The sequence below is a fragment of the Aquarana catesbeiana genome, linkage group LG04, assembly GCF_042186555.1.
Source record: "Aquarana catesbeiana isolate 2022-GZ linkage group LG04, ASM4218655v1, whole genome shotgun sequence".
NCBI lineage: Eukaryota > Metazoa > Chordata > Amphibia > Anura > Ranidae > Aquarana > Aquarana catesbeiana.
This window is the reverse complement of record NC_133327.1, coordinates 487,518,652-487,540,659: the sequence shown is the minus strand read 5'-3', so window position 1 is coordinate 487,540,659 and position 22,008 is coordinate 487,518,652. Positions and strand designations below refer to the sequence as shown.

Genomic DNA, 22,008 nt, shown 5'->3' with positions numbered 1-22,008 from the left:
AATAAAAATTTTGGTGACCTGCCTAGTTAAGAGAAATGTTACTGCTAGAGAAAGCTGCATATGTGCAAAATTAACTAACCTTTTATCTGCTGGAAAGTAGCATTTTCTAACTAAAAGTGTCAGGAGATCGAGACAAGCCTGTGAGTGTTGACATCCCATGTAGGCTTGTTTTTCCTGTGCCTCGTAATACTGACCCTAAATTTTAGAGAGTCTCAGCTATTCTTGTGCTTTCTCCTATCTGTTACATTGATATTATAATGTATAGCGACTGCCAGCATAGTCCACATGTATATTTAATAACTTCCCGGAAAAAAAAAACATTTTTTTTTTTTTTTTTTTACACTATCCCATAAAAAGCTATATTAAAGTGAATGTAAAGGCAGAAGGTTTATCTTAATGCATTCTATGCATCCCTCTAAATTCAGCGATGTTGCAGGAGTGTCTTGGCTGCCCTGGACTCCCTTCCTCCTTGGCTGAGAAAGCAGTCCAGCGCCACTGGCTCCTGCTGCTGTCAATTAAAGTCAGTCAGCCAATAAGGAGAGAAAGGGGTTGATGGTGGTCCGCAGCTCCGTGTCTGAATGGACACAGGGAGCTGCGGCTCGGCTCAGGTGCACGCAACAGGAGGGAGGGGCCAGGAGCACCAAAGAGGGACACGAGAAGGGAAGGATCTGGGCTGCTATGTTCAAAACCACTGCACAGAGCAGGTAAGTATAACAGGTTTGTTATAGAAATAAAGAGTGTGGTCCCTCGTGCTACCAAGTGAATAAAATTAAAAATTGAAATATGAAACCGCTGCTAGACCTATAGTGAACACAGTGCACATAAATAAATATAAATATAAGATGATCAGCGCAATTTCTTAATAATAAATGTCAATAGTTAAAAAAGATATATATCAAATGACAGTGACGTGGTGGATGTCACAAAACAATATGGTGCAAAATAATAAATCTAAAGTCCAAAGAATTCTTCCAAGTGACTATAAGACAGTCTTTCCAATTAGATTATCGTGCAAACAGTGTTCCCATGTCTTCACACAATTGTTTAATGCTCACAGAATTCTCACCTCTGTGAAATGGTAAATCAGCCTTGTGGGTATCTATGGTGGTGATGGGATTTCCATTTCCAAGCTCCTCATTACCAGGTCTTGATGTATCACTCAAGGTTCCGAGTACCATGTGAGAATGAAATAAATGCCTCCCATAGTGTAAAACGTTTAAACAACTAAAAATGTATTAAACAGCCAAATGGAATCTTACATAAAAAAAGTTTTAAAAGCGCATATACAGTGCAACAACGGCGTTCCAGACACCTCTTACATCACTTCTGGTCTGCTCTTTACTTCCGGCCACACCCTACACATTACGTCACGTGCGTGCCGTTGTTGCACTTTATATGCATTTTTAATACTTTTTCTATGTAAGCTTCCATTTGGCTGTTTAATAAATTTTTAGTTGTTTGAGGTTACTTTCACACTGGGGTGGACGGGAGTCGACGGTAAAGTGCTGCTATTCGGCCGCTAGCGGGGCACTTTTGACCCCCGCTAGCGGCCGAAAAAAGGTAAAAAGCGCCCGCAAAGTGGCGATTTCAATGGCCAGGGATGCTTTAGGAGCGGTGTATGCTGCAAAGATGTTGCCTGCAGGACTTTTTTTACCATCCTGCAAGCGCACCGCTCCAGTGTGAAAGCACTCGGGCTTTCACACAGGAGAGACAGTAGAGGCTCTTTACAGGCGCTACTGCAGGTGCTATTTTTAGCGATGTAGCGCCTGGAAAGCGTCTCAGTGTGAAAGCGCTGTAAACGTTTTTTACTATGGGAGGCATTTATTTCATTCTCACATGGTACTCGGAACCTTGAGTGATACATCAAGACCTGGTAATTGGGAGCTTGGAAGTGGAAGCCCGACACCACCATAGATACCCACAAGGCTGATTCACCATTTCACAGAGGTGAGAGTTCTCTGAGCATTAAGCAATAGTGTGAAGTCACAGAACACAGTTTGTTTGCACGATAATCTAATTGGAAAGACTGTCTTATAGACACTTGGAAGAATTCTTTAGACTTTAGTTTTATGATTTTAAACTGTATTGCTTTGTGACATCCAGCACGTCACTGTCATTTGATATATATCTTTTATAACTGACATTTATTAATAAGAAATTTAGTTGATTATCTTACATTTATAACATGTTTGTTATTTTTAACTAAAAAAAAAAAAAAAACAAAAAAAAAACAAGACTTTACAATCGCTTTAATATTTACTTGTAGAAAAAGAACAAAAAAAAAAAAAAAAAAAACAGGATTTAAAATTAAACTGCAGTAGTTAAAACAGGTCATGTGCTGTTAACGGATTGCTGCTGCTTGACACAAGCTGAAAGCGGTATGAAACTTACTTACCTGCCCTATGCAACGGTTTTGCACACAGCAGCTCGGATCCTCTTCTTTTCGGGTCCCCGGCCGGTGCTCCTGGCTCCTTCCCCTCGAGCAGTGCCCCCAGAGAAAGACACCACTGTGTGCTAGCTCCCGAGGCTACCTCCCCACTCGCTCCTCACTGGCTGTAATTGACAACAGTGGGTGCCAATGGGCTCCCGCTGCTGTCTCAGCCAGAGGAGGGAGAGTCCCCATACAGCCGAGGCCATCGTGAACATTGCTGGATCTGAGGGGGCTCAGGTAAGGGTTGGGGGGGGGGGGGGCTGGGAACTGGGTGCTGCATACAGAAGGTTTTTTTACCTTCATGCATAGAATGCATAAAGGGAAAAAAACCTTCATCCTTTAGAACCACTTTAAATTCTACTAAAGCCCACGATACTTACATCTGCTCCAGCGATGAGACTTCAACAAGCATCCTCACTGCTGCTGTCATCTTTGTCTGGAGCTCTTCCAGGTTCAGTGTATTTAGTAATCTTGATTAGCTGGCCCAGGATGATATAACTGACGTGCTTCTGTGCAGTAGTTAGTTCATCCTGGCACCAAGGCGGCTCGCCAAGATTTTACACCAAGCTTCATCTTCACGGAAGGTCCGCTTTAAGTATTTGGGGTTAAAGTGGTTCTATATGCAAATTTTTTTTATTTCTTTACCTGAATGCATTCCCACATAACAGTGTTATTTGCCCCTTCACTTCACCCCTGTAGTGTTGTCTGCCCCCCCCTTTCAACCCCACATGTAGTGTCCTGCCCCCCCCCCCCAATAGCAGTGTCCTCTAACCCTCTTTACATCACCCCCAAACTGTAGTGCCATCTTTCCCCCTCACATCACATTTACACACAATGTACTGTCCTGTGCCCCTCCCCCTCAATAGCAGTGTCTTCTGCCCTCTGCCCCCTTCACATCACCCCTCCCTGTCCTCTGCATCCCCCCCCCCCCAATAGCAGTCTCCTGTGCTCCCCAAAACCAGTGTCATCTGTCCCCCCTTCACCCCCCCCCCACTGTAGTTTCCTCTGTCCCTATAACTCCCCTCCCCCCCCACACTGTAGTTTCCTCTGCCCCCCCCCCCCCCCCAACCCCGACACACACAGTGTAGGTAGAAGTCTAATATCTTACACAGGTGTATACTATGCAGCAGAGCGGAGAGTGAGATGTCACAGTATTGGATGGAGGGCTGGAGCGGGGGCTGCCAGTTATCTTTGCACATGAACAAGCTGGTGATTGGTTGCTATGGACTGCCCAGCTTCCTAGCAATCAATCACCTACTGGTTAATGTGACCAGTTAAATTTCCCCCGCTCTCTGCTCTGCAGTGAGAGGGGAGGGCAGTGGCAGCTGAGGGGGAAAGGACCAGCAATGCAATCCCAATCTACCTGTTGGCTGCCCACGGTCAACTGGTAAATCGGGATCAACGGCTTCCCGACCCCCGGTGTAATATATATGGCCAACACAACTGTTATTTATGTGTATTGTTTAGTAAAGCGGGACAGAAGCAGAGATTATAAACTCTGTGCCATATTCAAATTGATGCCAACATTAATATTTTGCAGAGACAACAGATTGGCATTAGTATTCTCATAAATACACATTTCTTTACACTGGATACAGGCATAACATGAGAACAGTTGTATTATTTATTTATTGGTTATAACATAAAAATGGATAAGGATAGTGAAATAAAAAAATAGATTGTTTCTTACCTTTATGTCCCTGTGCATTTTTCCTTTATTGTGAAGATAATATAAACCCTGAAAGAGCACAGAAATGTTTTAGAAAAATAGTTTGGAAAACAGTTGTGGACATTACTGTTTAAAAACATGAAGAAAATATTTTGTTGGTCACAGACACCAAGCAACGTTATTGTTTGTTGACAAAGGTAATAAATTAAGCTCCAAAAAGCCTAAAGAGAACCTTTACTGGGAAGTTGGCCTAAAAGAAGGCAGATGAGGGCAAATGACTAATCACCAGAATTGCCTGTGAGGTGCATGAAGTTTTTTTTCCTAATACTGAATTTCTATGTCTTTTTCTATACTGCCTATGTGTGGAGGTGACTATCTTTACAGAGGAGCAGAACTATGCTTTCTCAAGCCAGATCTGGTGACTGATGAGTGGGGGTAATGTCTGAGAAGAGCAGGAGAAGAGAGGTGGAGGAAGCACAGATCCAGATAAGAAATTAAGCAGAAGCATGGACAACCTTGCCCTTCAGACCCTTGTAGCCTGTTAGGAAGGAAAACAGTAAATAACGTAGTAGCGCAATCATCAAATCCCATTCCAAATCTTGTGAGAATAGCAGTCAGAGGAAAAAATTCCTTAGATGATCTCACGCTGCATATAGTGAGGGAAAAAAGTATCCCCTGCTTGTTTCGCCCACTGCCACAGAAATGATCAGTCTATCATTTTAATGGTAGGTTTATTTTAACAGTGAGAGACAGAATAACAACAAAAATATCCAGAAAAACGCATTTCAAAAAAGTTATACACTGAATTGAATTTTAATGAATGAAATAAGTATTTGATCCCCTACCAATCAGCAAGATTTCTGGCTCCCAGGTGTCCTCAATACAGGTAACGAGCTGAGATTAGAACTCTTTTTAAAGGGCGTGCTCCTAATCTCAGCTTTAACCTGTATAAAAGACACCTGTCCACAGAAGCAATCAATCAGATTCCAATCTCTCCACCATGGCCAAGACCAAAGAGCTGTCCAAGGATGTCAGGAACAGGATTGTAGACCTACGCAAGGATGGACAAGACCATCACCAAGCAGATTGGTGAGAGGGTGACAACAGTTGGTGTGATTATTCGCAAATTGGTGAAACACAATAAAAAGGTCAGTCTCCCTCGGTCTGGGGCTCCAAGCAAGATTTCACCTTGTTGAGTTTCAATGATCATAAGAACAGTGAGTAATCAGCCCAGAACTACAGGAGAGAAGTCAATGACAAGGCAGCTAGGACCATAGTCACCAAGAAAACAATTGGTAACACACTACACCGCGAAGGACTGAAATCCTGCATCGCACGCAAGGTTCCCCTGCTCAAGAAAGCACAAGTACAGGCCTGTCTAAAGTTTGGTAATGAACATCTGAATGATTCAGAGGAGAATTGGGTGAAAGTGTTGTGGTCAGATGAGACCAAAATCGAGCACTTTGGCATAAATTCAACTCGCCGTGTTTGGAAGAGGAGGAATGCTGTCTATGACCCCAAGAACACCATCCCCACCATCAAACATGGGAGGTGGAAACATTATGCTTTGGGGGTGTTTTTCTGCTAAGGGGACAGGACAACTTCACTGCATCAAAAGGATGAGAGACAGGGCCATGACTGTCAAATCTTGGGTGAGAACCTCCTTCCCTCAGACAGGGCATTGAAAATGGGTCATGGATGGGTATTCCAGCTTGACAATTACCCACAACACACGGCCAAGGCAACATCTATCATACTGTAGAGTATAAGATTTGCTATCATTTGAGCCCAGTCTTGCCACACAGAGTTAATCCATCTCTGAGCAATCCCCTTTTATTGTTCAGTGAGACAATTCTTGACAAAATGAGAAAAACTTTGTCAAATACTCCCCCTTGCTGTGAGTGACAGGTTATTTGCATCTCGTGCTTCACCCTAAGAGACATGCAGTATTTTTAAATTCCCTCCCCCACTCCTTTCTTCAGCAGCTCTGCAAGGATTGGCTGTTCCACACCTCACCATGATTTGGCATGCTGAAGTCATGTGGTTACTTTCCTGTCTTTTCACTGGATGTTAGAGATCATAGCAGAAGTTCAGCAGAAGTTCAGTGTTAGAAATACACATATTGACAAGGGGAGTGTAGAGGTGGGCGGGGAGTCTACTGACATCATGACTCCACCCACCGAGCTCCAGACAACAGACCCACCCACAGAATATGCAGTTTTTCAGCTCTCATAACAGACAGAGTGGAGACATTTGACAGGTAAAGATACATGCAGGAGACATGTATATCCTTATAGATAACTGCTATGGCAGTAGTTTAGAAAGGATGACATTGGGTTTACATCCACTTTAAGGTCCTGAAGTGGCCAAGCCAGTCTCCAGACCTTAATCCCAAAGAAAATATGTGGAGGGAGCAGAAGGGTCGAGTTAGCAAACGTCAGAAACCTTAATGACTTGGAGAGGATCTGCAAAGAGGGGTGAGACAAAATCCCTCCTGACATGTGTGCAAACCTGATGGCCATCTACAAGAAACATCTGATCTCCAATTGCCAACAAAGGTTTTGCCATCAAGTACTAAGTCATGTTTTGCAAAGGGGTCAAATACTTATTTCACTCGTTAAAATGCAAATCAATTTATAACCTTTTTGAAATGCATTTTTCTGGATTTTTTTGTTATTCTGTCTCTCGCTGTTAAAATAAACCTAACATTAAAATTATAGACTGATTATTTCTTTATCGGTGGGCAAACGTACAAAATCAACAGGTGATCGAATACTTTTTTCTCTCACTGTATATACAGTATACCTTAGAGACTTTTGCAACTTTGTTACATAGTTACATAGTAGATGTTTTTGAAAAAAGACAAAAATCTATCAAGTCCAACCTATGTGTGTGATTTTATGTCAGTATTACATTGTATATCCCTGTATGTTGTGGTCGTTCAGGTGCTTATCTAATAGTTTCTTGTAACTATTGATGCTCCCCGCTGAAACCACTGCCTGTGGAAGGGAATTCCACATCCTTGCCGCACTTACAGTAAAGAACCCTCTACGTAGTTTAAGGTTAAAACTCTTTTCTTCTAATCTTAATGAGTGGCCACGTGTCTTATTAAACTCCCTTCCGTGGAAAAGTTTTATCCCTATTGTGGGGTCACCAGTACAGTATTTGTAAATTGAAATCATATCCCCTCTCAAGCGTCTCTTATCCAGAGAGAATAAGTTCAGCGTTCGTAACCTTTCTTCATAACCAACATACTTCAGTCCCTTTATTAGTTTTGTGGCCCTTCTCTGTACTCGCTCCATTTCCAGCACATCCTTCCTGAGGACTGGTGCCCAGAACTGGACCGCATACTCCAGGTACGGCTGGACTAGAGTCTTGTAGAGTAGGAGAATTATAGTTTTATCTCTGGAGTGAATCCCCTTTTTAATGCATGCCAATATTCTGTTTGCTTTGTTAGCAGCAGCTTGGCATTGCATGCCATTGCTGAGCCTATCATCTAATAGGACTCCCAGGTCTTTTTCCATCCTTGATTTCCCCAGTGGTTCTCCCCCCAGTGATTAGATTGCATTCATATTTTTGCCACCCAAATGCATTATCTTACATTTTTACACATTAAACCTAATTTGCCATGTAGTTGCCCACCCCATTAATTTGTTCTTGCCCTGCTTAGCTTACTATCGTCCGCAAATACAGAGATTGAGCTGTTCACCCAATCCTCCAGGTCATTTATGAATACATTAAATAGGATTTGTTCCAGGACAGAACCCTGGGGGACCCCACTTTCCACCCGACCATTCCAAGTAATCTCCATTCATCACTACCCTCTGAATTCGCCCTTGTAGTCAGTTTTCAATCCATGTACTCACCCCCTATGGTCCATGCCAATTGACATTACTTTGTACAGTAAACGTTTATGGGGAACTGTGTCAAATGCTTTTGCAAAATCCAGATACACCACATCTATGAGCCTTCCTTTATCTAGATGGTAGCTCACCTCCTCATAGAAGGTTAATAGATTGGTTTGGCAAGAAAGATTCTTCATGAATCCATGCTGATTACTGCTAATGATACAGTTTTCATTACTAAAAGCTTGCATATAGTCCCTTATCACCCCCTCCAAGAGCTTGCATACTATTGATGTTATGCTAACTGGTCTGTAATTCCCAGGGATGTATTTTGGCCCTTTTTTAAATATTGGTGCTACATTGGATTTTCCCCAATCAGCTAGCAGAGTTTTGCACCAGCTAAAAATCTCTCAGTCTATTTTCTTTAGTAAACTGCAGTTAGCAGGGAGTTAGGGACTACAATACTTAGCCGCTACAAATAGCTGGTGTGCCATGATCACTAGCAGCTACACTGCATAATATGAGTAGCTACTAAACCTAGGAATACTGTAAATAGCTCCAAACCCTCAAAAGAGTCAAACAAATCGCTTAAAATTTCTACAACACAGTTTGACCTCAATTTGCTTAGGGATAGTGAAGAGAAGACATTAGGAGACAAACATACTCCGAGAACCAGTCTCCTGCACTATGCTATTTTATAAAGGGCTTGCTACATAGTTGATCTGGTTGAAAAAAGACACCAGTTCAACCAACAGTCAACCGTCTTGTGATACCAATAAAGTTACAAGAAAAAGTAAAAAAAAAGTTTTTAAATAAAAGTTAAATAAAAAAGAATAAAAAAAAGAAACCCGCAAAAAACATTAACCATTATACTACGACAGGTTGGACCGGCTGCGCGAAGCGTCGTAGCTATATGTCACGTGCGCGCCCCCCTCGGCGGCCGTGAGGATCGGATTCGATCTAGAACCGATCAATCCTCAGGCCCAGGCCAATGGTATCTGGTCTGGACCTGGTGATCGCTCCTGGCAAATGAAATCCTTCCCCTGCATGTGTAAGTGTAAACACAGCAGGGGAAGTGATGTCCTCTCCCCTCATGGAACTCTTTTCCGTTCCAGAGAGAGGAGAGAAGACATCTCAGAGTAAGTGCACCAACACTACACTGACACCAGTTAACGTAGGTATACTTGCCACCCCCCGATCACCCCCCCACAGTTAACCCCTTCACCCCCTGTCACTGTGTCACCCAGTGCAGTGTTCATATTTTTTTGATTGCTGTACTGGTGTCAGTGACAGAAATCAGTGTTAGGGTACTTAGTGTAGGCCCAGATAGGTCTAGGGACCCCTTCTATTAAAGGTTTAACCCCTTGATCACCCCGTCACCGGTGATCACTGTATTAGTGTCAGGGGTGACGCTAGATAGTTGTTTTATAGCGTCAGGGCACCCGCCATATATTACCTAAAAAAAAGGTTTAACCCCCCTTTCACCCGGCGGGTGATATCAGTTAGGTTTTAGCGTCAGATAGGTTCTGCGTCGCCCCAAGCAGCATCAGATTAGTGCCAGTAGCAATAACACCCATGCACGATACACCTCCCTTAACAGTATAGTGTCTGAATGGATCGATATCTGATCTGATCTGATCAGATCAATACTAGCGTCCCCAGCAGTTTAGGGTTCCCAAAAACGCAATGTTAGCGGGATCAGCCCAGATACCTGCTAGCACTTGCGTTTAGCCCCTCTGCCTAACCCAGCCCACCCAAGTGCAGTGTCAATCGATCACTGACCCTTACAAAAACACAAAACACATAACTGCAGCGTTCGCGGAGTCAGGCCTGATCCCTGCAAACCCTAACAGTTTTTTTTGTAGTGTTAGAAGCACTCGTTGACAGTCAGCAGCTCTTTTTCCTGTGAGTCTCACTACTGTACCAGTAAATTTGGAGACCAAAATATCAAAAAGAAGGTACAGTAGCAAAGAGGCCTACACGTTTCTGAGCATGACAGTGAAGAGGAAGTCACTCATCTGTCAGATTCAGGCTCAGAATATGAACCGTTAGACAACAGCGGCACCCTGACAGATAGCTCTGACGACGAAGTAGTGGTCCCTGCCAAGGTCAGGCGTACCCGACCATGTTCTTCTGCTGTTGCTGAGGCGCAAGAACCGCAGGGCTTTCATATGGAGCAGAGAGCCAATACTAGTGCCACTCATCCTTCTGGTGAACTGGCAAGCACCAGCGTCCTTGTCTATCAAACAGTATCTTCCCAGCAAGCGTGCCAGATATGGGGGTCAAGATGTATAAGCTATGTGACAGGGCAACAGGCTATACATATAGTTTTATGGTTTATGAAGGAAAAGATAGTCACGTAGAGCCGGGGAACTGCCCAGTTTACATAGGGAGCGCTGGTAAGATTTTGAGAGACTTGATGTCACCCTTATTTGGAAAAGGGTACCACTTGTACGTGGACAATTATTACATGAGCGTGACACTTTTTAGTCACCTTTTTGATTATGGAATTGGCACATGTGGCACAGTGCGATCTAATCGCCGGGCCTTCCCCCAACAGCTTGTAGAATCCTGGGAGAGAGTCTGCTTGAAGTGTAATAGTTTGTTAGCAGTGAAGCAGAGGGATTCACGGAATGTTTTCATTCTGTCCTCCCTTCATGCAGATACAATAGTCCAAATTTCTACAGCGACTGGTGTTGTGGAGAAACCCCTCTGTCCACAAATGCAACCTTAATATGGGGGGGGGGGGGGGGGGGGGTGGACCTCAAGGACCAGTTTTTGGTGCCGTACCTAATTGCCATAAGGCCAGACGCTGGTACAAAAAAGTGCCTGTAAACTTATTTCAATTGGCTCTGCTGAACGCTTTTGTGCTGTACAAAGCTTCAGGATGGACTGAATCCTTCCTCAAATTCTAGAAAGAGATTGTCACAGCCCTTCTGTTTCCAGACGGTGCTATGGTCCACCTTCCCAACGCAAATGCAGTGAGCCAGCTGCATGAGAGGCATTTTCCGTATGTCTTCCCTGGTAGCCCTACCCAAAGAACACCCCAAAGAAGATGTCGTGTCTGCAGAAAACGTGGATTTAGGCGTGACACCCACTTTTATTGTCCCTCCTGTCCTGACCAAACCGGTCTCTGCATCAGTGACTGTTTCAAGCGCTACCACACACTCGTGGAGTATTAGCATAGGATACAGCACTACACAGTCCTAGGGCACACTAACACAGGATCTCGAAAGATGTGATGCCCATCACATTTTGAGAGACCCTAATCTGCAACGTTCAGTTTACAGTTTTTATAAAAGTGAAAAAAGTGAAGAAAAAACACACACACACACAAAAAATATAAAATAAGAAAAGCCAAAAATAGTTGTGGTTTTATTTTTCTTCTCTCTCTCCATTGTTCTCTCTCTTTTGTTTGCTCTCTACTGTCCACTCTATTGTTCGCTCACTATTGTTCTCTCTCCATTTTATTTTTACTATGTTTTATTGTATTTGCTTTGCAGGTATGGTATGTCTTACAGTTATACTGCAATGTTACTTTATTTTATTGTTAACCATCATTTGCTTAGCAGGTACACCATTCAGTTGCAGCACAGGTTTATTTATTCTGACAGCAACAGCGTTTGCTCCCACGATATGTAAAGCCGTGACTCCAGCGCTGATTTCACCACCACAGTTAAAAAAAGAGCATATATGCCGAAGCATGGGAGCAGAGGTGTCGGTTGGGTGTCATATGTAAACAGCAATAGCACCATGCATGTGAGGTATCACCGCGTAGGTGCAGATCAAGATCAAGGGCAGTCATTTTAGCAGTAGACCTCCTGTATAAATCTAAAGTGGTAACCTGTAAAGGCTTTTAAAAATGTATGTAATTTGTCACCGCTGCACGTTTGTGCACAATTTTAAAGCATGTCGTGTTTGGTACCCATGTACTCGGCATAAGATCATCTTTTTTATTTCATCAAACATAGTGTTTTTAGTGTATTAAAATTTAAAAAAGTGTGTTTTTTAAAAAAAAATTGCGTTTGAAATATCGCTGCACAAATACTGTGTGAAAAAAAAAAACGCAACACCCACCATTTTAATCTGTAGGGCCTTTGCTTTAAAAATATATATAATGTTTGGGGGTTCAAAGTAATTTTCTTGCAAAAAAAAAAAAAAAAAGAATGGGCTTTGTCTTCAAGTGGTTAGAAGAGTGGGTGATGTGTGACAAACTTCTAAATGTTCTGCATAAAATGCCAGGACAGTTCAAAACCCCCTCAAATGACCCATTTTTGGAAAGTAGACACCCCAAACTATTTGCTGAGAGCCATGTTGAGTCCATGGAATATTTTATAATTTTGCCACAAGTTGCGGGAAAATGACAAACTTTTTTTCTTTCTTTCTCGAACATCACGGGACACAGAGCCACAGTAATTACTGATGGGTTATATAGGTATCACTGGTGATTGGACACTGGCACACCCTATCAGGAAGTTCAACCCCCTATATAATCCCTCCCCCTTGCAGGGATACCTCAGTTTTTACGCCAGTGTCTTAGGTGATGGACGTGTAAAGATGTCCTGTGCCGAGCTCCAAAGGGAATATCCTAAGATCCTATACTGGGGCAAGCCAGGCGAACCGGATCCATTCAAAGTGTCTTTTCATGGCCGAATTGAATGGTACCCGGGCCTCGTGTCCGAAGAAACGAGGTTTTACCCGTAATGCTTCTCTTTTTAGAGAGCTGGACCCCGCAGATCAGAAAATGGCTTTAAACTTCCTAATTTCTGGCGAGGTGCTTTACGGTCCCAGAACTGTTGGATCCCCCTACTGATGGGGGCCCCAGTCTCTGACGGTTTTTTCAAACGGAGCCCACCGTGAGAGGTGAAGATTGGGTCTGTGTAAACAGCACCCTGCAGCTGGATAAGGAGATTCCACAGAATTTTTGAGTTCTAGTGGCTTTTCTCCTTTAAGGTAAATGCATGCTATGCCTATTGTGACCACCGGGGGCTGCCAAGAGCACAAACCTACACATGCTGACTCTGTCTCAGGTGTTGTAATCGCTGTTTATGTCCCAGCGTCTCAAGCAGGCTGCAAACAGGTAAGGTGGAAAGGGGGATTTCTCATGTTTGAATGTTCCCCCCCAGGTTAGAGAGGGGCCACAGGGGTCTAGAAAGTGGTTATACCACCCGGGCTCTGCGGCCTAATGGCCACCATCTCTCAAGATAGCCGTTCAGGCAGATCTTGTTACCAGCCTCCCTCCCTCCCCCCCCCATCCCCAGCCTTTCTCCGGAAGCATGACAGGAGAGTCGGCAGCGCGGGAAGCGCTCGTTTTTTTCAAAACTCGAGGGAGGGGGGGGCGGTAGAGGAGGGGGCGGGACGTCAGCACAGAGTGCTTAGACTCCCACTCAGGCCAGCTGCAGGCTATTAAAGGCACTCTGTACAGGTGCACTCAGCCTTCTGAGAGACACAGAGCTGACGGTCGCATGTAAGGTGGGACACAGGCATTCTCCTAGGCAGCATTTACTGAAGTAACACCAGACTGAGCATTGGGTAGCAAGGCTTTTAGCCAGACTACATCGCTCAGCGGGCAGTGTTCATTTGTATACCTCACACCTTGTTGCTTTGCACTATGGGTAGAAGAGGTTCAAGCACCCCAGGAACCAGAGACACTAGGGGATCTCGTTCAGGTTCTGAGGGCCCCCTGTCGGCAGCATCCTCCCCCCCTAAAGATGGGCCAGGGACGGCTAGCCAGGGAGAGCCATCGGGGTCAGGGGCTACACCTGCTTCTGGCACTTCAGCCCCTGTATATATTACACAAGAGGTTTTTTCCTCAACCATTAATGGTCTAGAGGAAAGATTAATGGCCGTGATTACGTCTTCACTCAGTGGAAGAAAACGCACTAGGCCTTCCTCTGTTCCCCAAGACCCTCAGACAGAGGAGCTCTGGGATAAAGGAGATGAATCCCTTTCAGAGGATCGGGATGGGATGGATGATTCCTCTTCGGAGGATTCAGGTGGAGAGGGACCCTCTGCGACTTCCCAAGAGGAGAAAGTCTTAGTGCAGATCCTCACTGGATTGGTCCGCTCCACATTTAAGTTGCCCATACCTGAAACTGCTAAAGAATCCTCTTCTGCTTTGGGGTCACTGAAACCTTTCCAAGCAGCACATGCTTTTCCTGTTCATACTTTACTTGAAAAGCTTATTTATTCTGAGTGGGATCACCCAGACAAACGTTTTTTTCCGCCGAGAAAGTTTTCAACACTTTATCCGATGGAAGAAAAGTTTATTAAAATGTGGGGAATACCGGCTATTGATGCCGCCATTTCCTCCGTAAATAATAGCCTGACTTGTCCTGTAGACAATGCTCAGATGCTCAGGGATCCTGTAGATAAAAGGATGGAATCCCTATTGAAGGATGTTTTCTCCTTAGCAGGATCAGTGGCCCATCCTGCAGTAGCAGCGATTGGAGTCTGTCAATACTTAAGAGACCATGTTAAGCAGGTCATCAAAGTATTACCTGAACAGCAGGCCCAGGGGTTTGCTAACCTTCCAGCGGCCTTATGCTTTGTGGTTGACGCCATTAGAGATTCTATCGTGCAAACCTCCCGTCTTTCACTGGGGTTGGTGCATATACGTAGAGTCCTATGGTTGAAAAATTGGTCAGCCGAAGCACCATGTAAGAAGCTACTGGCTGGGTTTCCATTTCGTGGTGCAAAGTTGTTTGGAGAGGACTTGGATAACTATATCAAGAGAATCTCGTGGGAAAAGCACTCTCTTACCTGTCAAGAAGAAGAGTAAGCGTCCCTCTTTCAAACGGACTCTTTCCCCAGCGCCGGGGGCTTCAGCCTCCAGGCAGTCTCGACGGCCGCCTCCATCGGGGTCCAGAGACAAGAGTCAACCCCAGGGACAAAAGAAGTCCTGGGGAAAGAAGCCTACTAGGCAAAACACTAAGACCTCTGCATGAAGGGGCGCCCCCGCTCACTCGAGTGGGGGGAAGACTGCGACAGTTCTCAGAGCTCTGGCAGGAGGACTTCCAGGACAGATGGGTAATCTCCACGGTAACCTTAGGGTACAAGCTGGAGTTTCAGGAATTCCCCTCTCCTCGGTTCCTCAGATCAAATGTTCCCAGAGACCCAGAGAAGAAGCAGTCGCTCCTTCTAGCGTTAGAGCAACTTTTGTCGCAGGAGGTCATTATGATAGTTCCCGCAAAGGACCAGGGATTGGGCTTCTATTCCAACCTTTTTATGGTCCAAAAGCCAAATGGGGATGTCAGGCCCATTCTGGACTTAAGGGATCTGAACCGATTCCTAAGGATTCAATCCTTCCGCATTGGAATCAATTTGAACAGTAGTTCCCACCCTGCAGGGAGGAGAATTTCTGGCATCAATAGACATCAGAGATGCATATCTGCATGTGCCCATTTTTCCTGCTCATCAGAAGTTTCTGCGCTTCGAGGTAGGAGGGCGCCATTTCCAGTTTGTGGCTCTGCCTTTTGGGATAGCCACTGCACCCCGAGTGTTCACAAAGATCTTGGCTCCTCCTCTGGCCAGATTAAGGGCTCAGGGTATAGCCGTCATAGCATACCTAGACGACCTGCTCTTGATAGACCGGTCGATAGCCTCTTTGAATGGAAACTTGAGGACCACAGTCGGGTATCTAGAACACCTGGGTTGGATCCTCAACTTGGAAAAGTCTTTCCTAAAACCAGTAAGAAGACTGGAGTATTTAGGTCTGATTATAGATACAAGCCAGGAGAAAATATTTCTACCCCAGGCAAAGATCACTGCTTTGAGAGAGCTGATTCTGACAGTAAGGACCAAGAAGGGTCCCTCAGTCCGCCTTTGTATGAGGCTACTAGGGAAGATGGTGTCTTCATTCGAAGCAGTTTCCTGTGCTCAGTTTCACTCAAGAATGCTGCAACACAGTATTCTGTCGACCTGGAACAAGAAGGTTCAGGCATTAGACTTTCCGATGCACCTGTCGCATGCGGTGCGTCAGAGCCTCAATTGGTGGCTCATACCCGAAAACCTGCAGAAGGGGAAATCCTTTCTATCGGTTACCTGGACGGTGGTAACAACAGATGCCAGTCTGTCAGGTTGGGGAGCAGTTCTGGAACAGGCTGCGGTCCAGGGGGTATGGTCCAAGACAGAGAGGACCTTACCCATCAACATTCTGGAGATCCGGGCGATACATCTAGCTCTAAAAGCCTGGACTATCAGGCTACAGGGTTGTCCGGTCAGGATCCAGTCCGACAATGCCACAGCAGTGGCTTATGTCAATCATCAGGGAGGCACCCGGAGCCGAGCTGCTCAAAAAGAGGTGAACCAGATCTTAGTCTGGGCAGAGATGCATGTGCCATGCATATCGGCAGTTTTCATCCCGGGAATAGAAAATTGGCAGGCGGACTATCTAAGTCGCCAGCAGTTACTTCCAGGGGAATGGTCTCTGCATCCCGACGTCTTTTGAGCCATATGCCAAAGATGGGGGGTTCCAGATGTAGATCTCTTTGCATCCCGATTCAACAAAAAGATAGACAGATTTGTGGCAAGGACAAAAGATCCTCTTGCATGCGGGACGGATGCGTTGGTGATTCCGTGGCATCGGTTCTCACTGATTTACGCATTCCCGCCTATTCTGCTACTACCACGACTCCTTCGCAGGATCAGGCAGGAAAGGAAGTCGGTACTTCTGGTGGCCCCCGCTTGGCCCAGAAGGACTTGGTATGCAGAAATAGTAAGGATGACAGTGGGTTCCCCGTGGACCCTACCGGTACGCCCAGACCTGTTATCTCAAGGTCCAGTGTTCCATCCTGCCTTACAAACGCTAAATTTGACGGTTTGGCTATTGAGACCCACGTTCTGAAGAGTCGTGGGCTCTCAGGTCCTGTCATATCTACCTTGATTAATGCAAGGAAGCCAGCTTCCAGGATGGCTTATATAACCTGGTGTGAATCCAGAGGTTGGCATCCCAGGAAATATGTCATAGGTAGAATCCTTGATTTTCTACAGATGGGATTAGAGATGAAGCTGGCCTTGAGTACCATCAAGGGCCAGGTTTCTGCTTTATCAGTATTATTTCAGCGGCCACTTGCTTCGCATTCTTTGGTCCGAAACTTTATGCAGGGGGTGATGCGTCTTAATCCTCCGGTTAAAGCGCCCCTAAACCCCTGGGACTTGAATTTGGTCCTGGCTGTGTTACAGAAACAGCCTTTTGAACCAATAAGTCAGATTCCTTTGGTCTTGTTGACAAGGAAATTAATTTTTCTGGTAGAAGAGTATCAGAATTAGCAGCTCTTTCCTGTAAGGAGCCTTATTTGATTATACACAAGGATAGAGTGGTACTACGCCCTCATCCTAGTTTATTTACCGAAGGTGGTTTCTGATTTTCATTTAAACCAAGACATTGTTCTACCTTCCTTTTTTCCAGATCCCTGTTCTCCGGAAGAGAGATCTCTACATTCGTTGGATGTAGTAAGAGCAGTTAAGGCCTATCTAGGGGCAACTACTCAGATCCGCAAGACGGATGTTTTGTTTGTGCTGCCAGAGGGTCCCAATAGAGGACAGGCAGCGTCAAAAGCTACCATTTCTAAATGGATTCGACAGTTGATCATTCAAGCTTACAGTTTGAAACAGAAGATTCCTCCGTTTCAGATCAGGGCACATTCCACAAGGGCTATTGGTGCTTCTTGGGCAGTGCATCACCGGGCCTCTATGGCTCAAATCTGCAAGGCCGCAACCTGGTCTTCAGTTCATACATTCACCAGATTCTATCAGGTGGATGTGAGAAGGCATGAGGATATCGCCTTTGGGCGTAGTGTGCTGCAGGCAACGGTACAGGGTCCTCAGGTCTGATTGCACCCTACTTGGTCGTGGTTCCCCCCCCCTCAGGTAGCATTGCTCTGGGACATCCCATCAGTAATTACTGTGGCTCTGTGTCCCGTGATGTTCGAGAAAGAAAATAGGATTTTTTAAAACAGCTTACCTGTAAAATCCTTTTCTTTCGAAGGACATCACGGGACACAGAGGTCCCGCCCCTCTTCTAATACACTATATTGCTTGGCTACAAAACTGAGGTATCCCTGCAAGGGGGAGGGATTATATAGGGGGTTGAACTTCCTGATAGGGTGTGCCAGTGTCCAATCACCAGTGATACCTATATAACCCATCAGTAATTACTGTGGCTCTGTGTCCCGTGATGTCCTTCGAAAGAAAAGGATTTTACAGGTAAGCTGTTTTAAAAAATCCTATTTTTTTTCTTTGCACAAAGTCGTCACTAAATGATATATTGCTCAAACATGCCATGGGCATATGTGAAATTACACCCCAAAATACATTCTGTTGCTTCTCCTGAGTATGGGGATACCACGTGTGAGCTTTTTGGGGAGCTTAACCGCGTACGGGACCCCGAAAACCAATCACCGCCTTCAGACTTTCTAAGGGCGTAAATTTTTGATTTCACTCCTCACTGCCTATCACAGTTTCGGAGGCCATGAAATGCCCAGATATCACAAACCCCCCCCAAATGACCCCATGTTGGAAAGTAGACACCCCAATCTATTTGCTGAGAGGCATGTTGAATATTTTGCAGATCTTGCTTTTTGTAACAAAGTTTTGAAAACAAATGAGAGCTGCAAAATACTCACCATGCCTCTTAGCAAATACCTTGGGGTGTCTACTTTCCAAAATGGGGTTATTTGGGGGGGGGGGGGGTTGTGCTATCTGGACATTTCAGGACCTACGTAACTGATAGATAGTGAGGAAAAAAATCACCATTTTACGCCCTTAGAAAGCCTGAAGGCGGATTGGTTTTCTGGGTTCTGCACTAGAGGTCAACCGATATGGGTTTTTCTCTGGCCGATGCCGATATTTAGAAGTTGGGGCGGCCGATGGCCGACATATGATGCCAATTTTTGCGGCCGATTTTTTTTTTTTTTTCCTTCATTTCATAAAATCTAACAATTTAGTCAAATAATAAAGAAGGGATACAGGAAGTTGCTTAAATTAACCATTTATTAAACATAAGTACACAACAATGTATCTTAAAAATACACAAAAACAGGTGAGGTAATTAAAACTTTTGAAAGAAATCAACAGCAATGGATAATGGCCATTACTGAGGTAAGTTTGTACAAAGGTGCAAATTTTCTTTAGTTTTAGGCTTTTTGCTTCAGTTCCAGTCCCGGATTCTCTTCTTCTTCATCCGCATTCATCACTTAAAGCTTAAAAGTTCTCTTGGTACTCCCAGTTTAAGAGCTTCAGGTTGTAGTTCAGGAAACACAGTCTCTCTGCATTTTCTCCTGTGGGCCTGCTCCTCTTCTTGTCATAGATGATCCCAATCTCACTGAATACTCTTTCACTGGGAACAGAAGAGGCAGGTGGACAGAGACATTTTCTTGCCAGTGGTGCAAGGTGACACAGGCGGGATGCATTCTGTTTCCACCATTCCAGTGGCAGACCAGTCCGTCTATCAGTGGCTCTCGGAGGTACTTTTCCAACTGCTCAGAAATTAAGTGCTCATCACTCTCTTCAGCAGGAGTTCCATGAGCCCCCAAAACGTTTGCGTACATTTTCTCCAGAAGACCAGAGGGACTAGGTTCCTCCTCCTCTTCTACCCTTGTCTTGGTCCGTTTTGGTTCTGGTCCTTTGTCTCCACTGGTGGCTCTTTATTGTTGCTCGGACACAACAGCGTGCTCTTCTCGCAGCCAAGTTTTTGTTTTGCTCAGTGTGTCCCCTGCAAATACATGACCCTTGTACCGAGGATCAAGCAGTGTTGCCAGCACCAAACATTTGTTATCTTCCATCTTTGTGAATCGTCTCTCCAAGCTTTGCCACGTGGTTTCCCCAAGTGTTTTGATCCCCCTTGTGGTGTGACCCTCTGCCTGAAGCACCATCTTCAGCACAGCAATGCATGGGATGATGCAGGAGATGGAGGCCTCTGCCTTGCTGATATCCAAAGTCACTTCCTCAATAGGGCCCAGTGTATCTATCAAATTTGAGATGATATCCCATTGTTCTGCTGGAGGTATGGTAACCTTGCCATGTTCTGCTACATAGAAATTCAGGGCAAGCTTCTGCTCCAGCATCCTTTGCAACATGTGTAATGTGGAGTTCCAGCGGGTGGGAACATCCTGAATGATGCTGTGCTGGGGGAGGCCAAGATCTTTTTGGATGGCTCCAAGACGCTGCTTTGCAAGCACAGAGTGGCTAAACTGTGTAGCACAAGTCTTTAATTTGGCAATGATGTCCCCCACTACTTGCTGACTGCTGATGCCGTCTTTCACCACAAACTGTAATGTGTGTGCACTGCAGCTTAAGTCTGGTATATCTGCCAGTCTGAGGCCTTTAATATGTTAGCACCACTGTCTCGCAGCACAAGCACCACTGTCTTGGTTGATGTCCCAATCATTGAGCATGCTAAGGAACATCTCCCTGATATAGTTCCCAGTATGGGAGCTAGACATGGCCTTGACATTTAGAATTGCCTGTTTCCTTTCCCAGTTACAGTCTATAAAATGACATGTTAGGCTCATAAGTGATTCTGTTTCACCAGACCAACAGTCTGTTGTGAAGGACAAATAAAGGCCAGCATTCTCTGTTGCAATTAGTGTCTTAACTCGCTGTGTAACCTTTTTGTACACACTGTCCAGCATGTCTGTGCGGTAGTATTTTTCACTTTTGATTGAATATCTTGGTTCTATTGTTGCCAGCAAGCGTTGGAAGCCAATATCTGCAACAACTGTAAAGGGCTGGTTGTCTGTGGCAATCATTTTTGTGATTAGGGTATCAATTTTCTTGGACCGGGGATCAGTATTTTTCCATTTTCTTTTAGAATCAAACATCTGTAATACAGTGGGCTGAAAGTTGGCTGAAGAAGCAGCTGCATCTTCTTTCTCCCTCTGTGCGTCTTTATAAGCTTGGAGGTGGTGCCCCTGAGGGACGCACCGCCACTGGGGTACAGAGAGATGGCTGTGGAGAAGGGGGGTATACAGAGGTGGTTGTGGAGCCACCTCTCTGTACCCCCCTCCTCCACAGCCACCTATCTGTACCCCCCCCTCCTCCACAGCCACCTCTCTGTACCGGGCGTGGGTGGGGAATGGGGATGCATTGTGGAGAGGGATGGATGGTGCTGGGGGTGGATGGGGATGCGTTGTGGAGTAGGATGGATGGGGATGCGTTGTGGAGAAGGATGGATGATGCTGGAGGTGGATGGGGATGCGTTGTGGAGAGGGGTGGGTGGGAATGCGTTGTGGAGAGGGGTGGATGGGGATGCGTTGTGGAGAGGGGTGGGTGGGGATGCATTGTGGAAAGGGATGGATGGTGCTGCGAGTTGGTGGGCGGGCATGCGTTGTGGAAAGGGATGGAAGGTGCTGGTTATGCGTTGAGGAAAGGGATGGATGGTGCTGGGTGGGGATGAAGATGATTGAGTTGCATTGTGAAAATAGATCTCCACAATGCAACTCTTATATACACCCAGAGTCATCTTCATCCATTTTCTCAATGCCAGCTTGTCAGCCTCAGCCAGGTTTCCCTTTAAAAGGAGATTAAATAAAGTCTGCTGGGGGGCACAGTAGCACACTCAATTTTTGTGACTTACCCTCTATACATGCTGGTATCTATCTGCATGCACCTGATAGGGCTAGGTGCATGCAGATAGACGCTGATGAGCTGACTATCCAATCACATAACAAGTGACATAGAAGCAGCCAGCAAGCTCCGCCTCAGCAGGGAAGGAAGAGGAGCTTAGCTAGTGCTGGCTACAATCTACTGCTGGGAGGAGTTACTAGTCAGGTGGCGGAGGCTTGTGATATGCTAATGATGTTCCTCTGCTACAGCCCGCCGGGGGCGTGGGGAGGGTGGCGGGGCGGTGCCAGTGAAACTTTCTCCTTCCCTTCTATAGTGGCCGGCCGCGCGGGTGAAGGATGGAGGATTAATTTTACATGCTGCGGGGGCACTGGTCAGTACTGCAGGCGGCCAATGGGGCCCGGGTATAGTGTTGAAGCCGCGAATCGGACTGGTTTGCACAATAATCGGCCGATGCCGATTTCATAAAAACGGCCAAATATCGGCCGATATATTGGTCA

At 45.4% G+C, this 22,008-nt stretch overlaps 1 protein-coding gene across 1 annotated transcript in view; it reads right to left on the bottom strand.

Moving 5' to 3' along the window:
- MAP4K3 (mitogen-activated protein kinase kinase kinase kinase 3) overlaps positions 1–22,008 on the bottom strand; it is a 1,235,976-nt gene that overhangs the window by 859,684 nt on the left and 354,284 nt on the right. The window contains exon 6 of the mRNA XM_073628950.1: positions 4,122–4,169. Within this exon, the coding sequence (XP_073485051.1) occupies positions 4,122–4,169 (48 nt within the window). The remainder of the gene's footprint in view (positions 1–4,121; positions 4,170–22,008) is intronic.